The sequence below is a fragment of the Stegostoma tigrinum genome, chromosome 30 (assembly GCF_030684315.1).
Source record: "Stegostoma tigrinum isolate sSteTig4 chromosome 30, sSteTig4.hap1, whole genome shotgun sequence".
NCBI lineage: Eukaryota > Metazoa > Chordata > Chondrichthyes > Orectolobiformes > Stegostomatidae > Stegostoma > Stegostoma tigrinum.
This window is the reverse complement of record NC_081383.1, coordinates 2,038,766-2,045,589: the sequence shown is the minus strand read 5'-3', so window position 1 is coordinate 2,045,589 and position 6,824 is coordinate 2,038,766. Positions and strand designations below refer to the sequence as shown.

The 6,824-nt window shown below is 48.5% G+C and overlaps 1 protein-coding gene across 5 annotated transcripts in view; it reads right to left on the bottom strand.

Annotated features, from left to right (window-relative positions):
* Positions 1–6,507, bottom strand: part of crlf1b (cytokine receptor-like factor 1b) — a 55,558-nt gene extending 49,051 nt beyond the window's left edge. For 4 of the 5 annotated variants that reach the window (XM_048559751.2, XM_048559750.2, XM_048559753.2 and 1 more), the window contains exons 1-2: positions 6,148–6,507; positions 975–1,253 (exon numbers count right to left, since the gene is read on the bottom strand). In XM_048559751.2, the coding sequence (XP_048415708.1) occupies positions 975–1,253; positions 6,148–6,208 (340 nt within the window). In that variant the 5' untranslated portion in view covers positions 6,209–6,507. Of the gene's footprint in view, positions 1–974; positions 1,254–2,850; positions 3,453–6,147 lie in introns of those variants that run through there. The other variant, XM_048559754.2, reaches the window with a different exon arrangement.
* Positions 6,508–6,824: the final 317 nt, after the last annotated feature.

The window sequence follows — 6,824 nt, the reverse complement described above, 5'->3', positions numbered from 1 at the left end:
GAAAACAAGGGTAAGAATTTTAAAACTGAGGCATTGCCAGACTGAGAGCCAATATAGGCCAGTGAGCACAGCTGGGCAGGTGAGAGAAGAACAGAAGCTGGTGTGAGAGGGCTGCAGGGTTCTGGGTGAGCTGACTTTATTAAAGGGTGCAAAGGGGAGTTGGACAGTTCAAATTGTCAAGTCTAGTGGTAACGAAGGTCTTAATGAGGGGTTTGAGCTGTACATGACGTGCTGTTGGTGTGGGCGAGCTGGGCCAAAGGGTCTGTTTCGGTGTTGTATAACTTTGTAAGGTAGAAACAGGTAGTCATTGCTAGGGGAGGACTTGTAACCAAATGGTACAAGGCACAAGTCAGGAGTGTGATGAAATAGTCCCACTTGTCTGGATGGGGGCAGCTCCAACAACACTCAGGAAGCTCGACACCATCCAGGACAAAGCAGCCGCTTGATTGGCACCACATTAACAAGAATCCACTCCCACCACTATGGACACTCAATAGCTGCAGTGTGTTCCAGCTACAAGATGCACTGCAGAAACTTACCAAATATCCTCAGGCAGCACCTTCCAAACCCACAAACACTTCCATCTAGAAGCAGCAAATACATGGGAACACTACCACCTACAAGATCCCCTCCAAGTCTCTCACTATCCTGAATTGGAAATATGTTGCCATTCCTTTCAAAATCCTGGGATTCCCTCCCTAATAGCATTGTGGGTCAACCCACAGCAGGTGGACTGCATTGGTTCAAGAAGGCAGCTCAAGGGGCAACTAGGGAGAGGCAAGATATGCTGGACCAGCCAGTGACGCCCATGTCCCAAGAGTGAATTTTGCAAAAAGGTTAGTCATTGCACACTGATCAGCAAGAACTCACATGTGTACACTCATAGCTAGGTGTCAATATGTATTCATTGCACAGTCGTGCACACTCAGACTGGCTCCTGGTGCCAACAGAGATTAGGTATAAGAGTAACTTACAGCCCACATAGAGACACGTGCCAGCCAGAACCCTGTTGTCGCTACGGTGACACAACAGGTTATCACCAGATTGTTGCCGTGAGCCATTCAGGCCATGAATTGTCACCTTCAGTGCGCTGTTATTCACTAGATTGTACAAGTCTGCAGGAAGCCTCATGCCGTTTAGTGTCCAGTACAGATCCTGGGCGTCCTCGTTAACCTCAGGGTTCACAATGCACATGGCAGCCAGTGATGCCCCAATGGTCAGAATAGGGTCCTGAGGCACTACCACAGCTAATGCTGCAAAGGAAGCAAACAGAAAGGGCCACATCAAACATTTAAATAGCAAACAAAAAATAGAACTTGCCTCCCCCACAATCCTTCTCCTTAAAATTGAGGTAACTCATGACTTCAACTTGTGCCAAAGTATCTCACAGCCAATGAATAGCTTTGGCCATGTGGTCACTGTGGGAATGTAGGAAATGCAGCAGTCACTTTGTACACAACAGCTCCCATAAACAACAAAGTGAGAATGAGCTGGTACCTGTTTCCGAGGGATATATATTGGCCTCAAAAACAGAGGCTGCTGGAAAAGCTAAATGGGTCTGGCAGCATCTGTGAGGAAAGTTAACATTTCGGGACTGGTGACCCTTGCTCAGAATTCTTTTGTAGCAACTTCGGTTTCTGTTACTGATTTATAGCATCCACAGAGCTTTTGGTTTATATTTATATTGACCTCTTGCTCTTCTGTGAATATTGATACATTACATCCAAACAGCAGCAGCAAGGCTATTCAATCAAATCTAACTTCAAAACCAGCATTTCAGACAGTGCAGCGCTCCCTCAGAGAGTGCAGCACTCCCTCAGTGCATCGCTCCCTCAGACAATGCATCGCTCCCTCAGACAGTGCAGCACTCCCTCAGTGCATCGCTCCCTCAGACAGTACATCGCTCCCTCAGACAGTGCAGCACTCCCTCAGTGCATCGCCTCCTCAGACAGTGCATCGCTCCCTCAGACAGTGCAGCCCTCCCTCAGACAGTGCAGCCCTCCCTTAGACAGTGCAGTGCTCCCTCAGACAGTGCAGCACTCCCTCAGACAGTGCAGTGCTCCCTCAGACAGTGCAGCACTCCCTCAGATAGTGCAGTGCTCCCTCAGACAGTGCAGCACTCCCTCAGACAGTGCAGTGCTCCCTCAGACAGTGCAGCACTCCCTCAGACAGTGCATCGCTCCCTCAGACAGTGCAGCACTCCCTCAGACAGTGCAGCCCTCCCTCAGACAGTGCAGCGCTCCCTCAGACAGTGCAGTGCTCCCTCAGACAGTGCAGCACTCCCTCAGACAGTGCAGTGCTCCCTCAGACAGTGCAGCACTCCCTCAGACAGTGCATCACTCCCTCAGACACTCCCTCACACAGAGCAGCACTCCCTCAGACAGTGCATCGCTCCCTCAGACACTCCCTCACACCGAGCAGCACTCCCTCAGACAGTGCATCGTTCCCTCAGACACTCCCTCACACAGTGCATCGCTCCCTCAGACAGTGCATCGCTCCCTCAGACACTCCCTCACACAGTGCATCGCTCCCTCAGACACGCCCTCAGACAGAGCAGCTCTCCTTCAGACACTCCCTCAGACAGAGCAGCTCTCCCTCAGACACTCCCTCACACAGAGCAGCACTCCCTCAGACAGAGCAGCACTCCCTCAGGCACTCCCTCAGACACTCCCTCAGGCACTCCCTCAGACAGAGCAGCACTCCCTCAGGCACTCCCTCAGACGCTCCCTCAGACAGAGCAACTTTACCTCCAACTGTCAAAGCACTCCCTCTGGGTGCACCATGCAGTATTCCACAAGCCAGTGCAGCCCTCTGTCTCCCTCTGGCAGTGTAGATATTTTATATAAATACCTTAGATATTTTCTTCAAGTTAGTGACCTTCTGATAGAGAGCAGGGTGCCACCCAGTGAGTCACAGTTAACAACTGTGCTGTTGCTGATGTCGCTGACCCTCACCACGTACTGACTGCCCATCTACTTGAGCTTGTTGTCATCCAGTCCAATTAATGCTTTGATTTTGAAGTCTTCGTATTTAGTTTCTATTCCCCCTCAGAATTGCTGTCTCAATCCTGCACCTTCCGAACCTCCGTGGCTCTCTCAGATCACAGTGTGCTCCTCCGGGTCCTCCAGTTTAACTGGTCGGCATGCCTTTAACTGCCTCAGCTCCCAAATTGTGGAACTCCTCCCTAAAACTGTTGCCGCATTATCTTTCTCTTTTCCCTTAAGACACTCCGTTTCTCTTTGATCAAATACTTGGCAACTCATCTTCATAACTGGCCTGGTGTCAAGTGTTACCTTCATATGAAGTGTCTTGAGGGTTTTTTAACTTTGTCAAGGGTGATAAATAAATGCGGGTTCTTGTTGTTACTTTCTTTCACATAGTTTTCCATCCTGACATTATGGCCAGCCCTGGCTTCTTTGGGAGATCTCACCGCTCTCCTGCCTGATGTGAACGAAAGCCAGAGACAGGGAATGCTGCCTGGGCTCTCCAACCCCCATCCCCCATTCGCACCTCCACAGTTCCCCACTGACAGCAGCCAGCTTGAGGCTGAGATCAGTAACTGAATAACTTAGTTCCTTTGGGGTTAAAAACAGACTATGTTTCAGAGAGTAGACTTCCCGTCTGCTGTTAGATCAGAAGCTATATTCAACACCACTACCAAAAGTGGTGCTTCAGGAGCAGACCTGGGAGCTGCAATGGGAACGGGGTTTAAATCCTTCACAACAGTACAAACGGCTGGTGTCAAGTTGACTGTGAATCCTATTTTAAAAAAAGAGACTGCATTTTCCTAAATTACAATTGTTGGGAGGATGCAGAACTAGAGGGCACAGAGTTTAGGTCATTGACGCATGGTTGGGAGACTCAATGAGGAAAAACTTTCTCATGTGCTGAGTGGTTAGGGTCTGTATTCTCCGCCCAAAGGTGTGTAGTGGAGGCAGTTGCAATCAAGACATTCCCAAGGGAATTGGATTACTATCGGAGGAGGGAGAATGTGCAGGACTGTGGGAAATGTTCCCTCTCAGCTGTGAGGCCATGCAGTCTCTCAAGCTGCACAAGCTGACCACCATGTGGGCACATTAATCCCCATTCCCAGGAGCTACTATGGACCACAGGGAACGTAAGTTATGGACGGGAACCGGGGAGTGGGGAGCAGGTGGAGCTCCTACAGAGAGGCAGCACAGACGTTATCTCTGCTGTCACTGTGCTGTGGTTCGGCCAACAGCGACCATGATGGAAACCTGTTTCAGATGCACTGCAGGATGTCCCAAGGTCTTGACCAAGTGGTAAGCTGACACTAGAGGAACCATGAAAAATCCACTTCTGTGCATCATACAGGCAGTGGAGAAAGAACGAGAGCAGAACTGTGAGGAGGTCTTCACTATCAAGGAAGATTAAACAGACAGCTAGCAATCTGCCTTTTCAGCAGCTGACAGCAACTAGCTCGAAGGTTTTAACCCCTTCCTGGGGTATCTAAGGGGAGCCACAGAGAGGCTGCTTCCCCTTTTCGGGTCACCTTCGCCTCAAGGCAATTAATCAAAAGCAATGACTAACCGGAGTTGAGAAGATAGCAATTAGGATGTGGACCACAGGAAGTGGTTGAGATGAAAATGTTAATTTAAGGGAAAGCTAGATAAACACACAAGAGAGAAAGGACTAGGAGGAGATGTTGTTGGTCTGCAATGTTAGGTTTGAGTGGAGATAAGGGAGAGACACATTTGGGGACAAAAGGCTTGATTCCGCTTTAATTATCAAATAAATACATCGAAGGTTTTGGCCACGTATTCCAAGAACCAGAAATGAGATAATTTCTTCAGAAGCAGGTTATACATGGTCGTCTGAGGAAGCTGTAGACAACATGGTCACAGTACAATACTGGGCAACATGGACGGAACTTTACTCTGTATCTAACCCCATGCTGTCCCTGTCCTGGGAGTGTTTGATGGAGAGAGTGTAGAGGGAACTTTACTCTGTATCTAACCCCATACTGTCCCTGACCTGGGAGTGTCTGATGGAACAGTGTAGAGAGAACTTTACTCTGTACCTAACCCCGTGCTGTCCCTGTCCCTGGGAGTGTCTGATGGGGACAGTGTAGAGGGAACTTTACTCTGTATCTAACCCCGTGTTGTCTCTGTCCTGGGAGTGTCTGATGGGGAGAGTGTAGAGGGAGCTTTACTCTGTATCTAACCCTGTGCTGTCCCTGTCCTGGGAGTGTTTGATGGGGACAGTGTAGAGGAAGCTTTACTCTGTATCTAATCCAGTACTGTCCCTGCCCTGGGAGTGTTTGATGGGGGACAGTACGAGGGCAGCATTTCTTCCAGTTTAAAAGAGTAGAGGGAGTTTTAGCTGAAGGCTGCCTCTCTCAGTAATTGCTGACGGTCTGATGGCCTGTTTGTGGGCTCTGTGCACAGCCCTCCTCACCAGCCTCCAGCACATTCCAAGTTGAGTAACGGCAGGTCCACACTGATCTCCTCTCAGCTCATCGAGACGATCACTCAACACCGACAGGAGCCCTCAGGCTCTGTCACCAATCTCTGTCCTGGGAAGAGGTGTGTGCATGTGGCCCTGGGGCTCTGACTAAATCCTCCTTTTATTACACTCTTTTTAGCCTCAGCTCTTTTCCAGGGTCCTCCATGTTTTGTCTTATTCAACCACATTCTTTCTCATTAGTTTGTTTAGCAAATCGATCTGCACCCACCCCCCCAAGTGTTTAACTCCTTTACTTTTCTCTCTCTATCCCTCTCTCCTCCTCTTTCATCAGACCCACATCACAACTAAAACAAAGAAAAAGAAACATATTATCAAATTTTAAATCCCTCTGCAGCTCCTAGGTTTTAAGAACTTCCTGCCGCCCGATAACAAAGGGGGAAACTTAACAAAAATTGCAATTATTCATAACTCACATCTTGATTCGATTCAAGAGTTTAGCTCCAAACAAAACACACTGAAGGTTCCATGTGGGTCACACTGGCCCCCCTGGATCCAGTGCAATGTTTAACAGTTTCATGTTATTCCTCTGGCACCACTGTTTGACCTCTCAATTGCTTCATGTACCTGTTACTCTGGCTCCACTGCAAACAGAACTTAACCTCCTAATTACATATCAGTCAAAGCAACATTTTCTCAACTGGTTTTCAAAGTATTACTCACGTGTTAGACTCCAAACCTGCTTCATCAGACACAACGAAAGAAGGAGAAGTAGAGACGGCATCTTACTTCCAGGGCTGTTTGATTAAAAGTTAATAATTTCTCTGTGGTGTAGGGGTCAAATCCGTCAGATAAATACTTAAAGAAACAGCGAGAGGTTCTTCTCGCTGCCTGGTGTTTGAATGGGTGGTTCTGCAGGAGAACGTTCTCACTTTGTGCTCCGTCTGTGAGGGAGTTCCGCAGTCCTCTACCTTTCAGCCAGCAATATGACAAGTTGATCCTTGCAGTGCCCCACCCTCCAAACCCCTTCAGTTCATCAGTGCTCACTATTCTGAAAAAAGCTCTCTCGTTCCCTGCACAATTACGCCTCTTGTGTTAGACTGAATAATCCTTCCTGTAATTAACCCTGGCTGCCTACGATTCCAGTCAGCCTACAGATTGTTCAAGCCTAGCCCTCAGCTAGTGCCAATGATTGAGCGATGACTCACTCTGTATATTAGTGAATAGGACAGCAAACAGCATCTAACTTCCCAAATTCACTCGCTATCACTTATAACAGCACAGAGGGTAAAAATCCAGAAGCTGCACACTTCTCTGATATGACTCACACCCTTTACCATAATGCTGTTACACCCCACACCCCTCACTGTAACACACCGATATACCCCACACCCCTCACT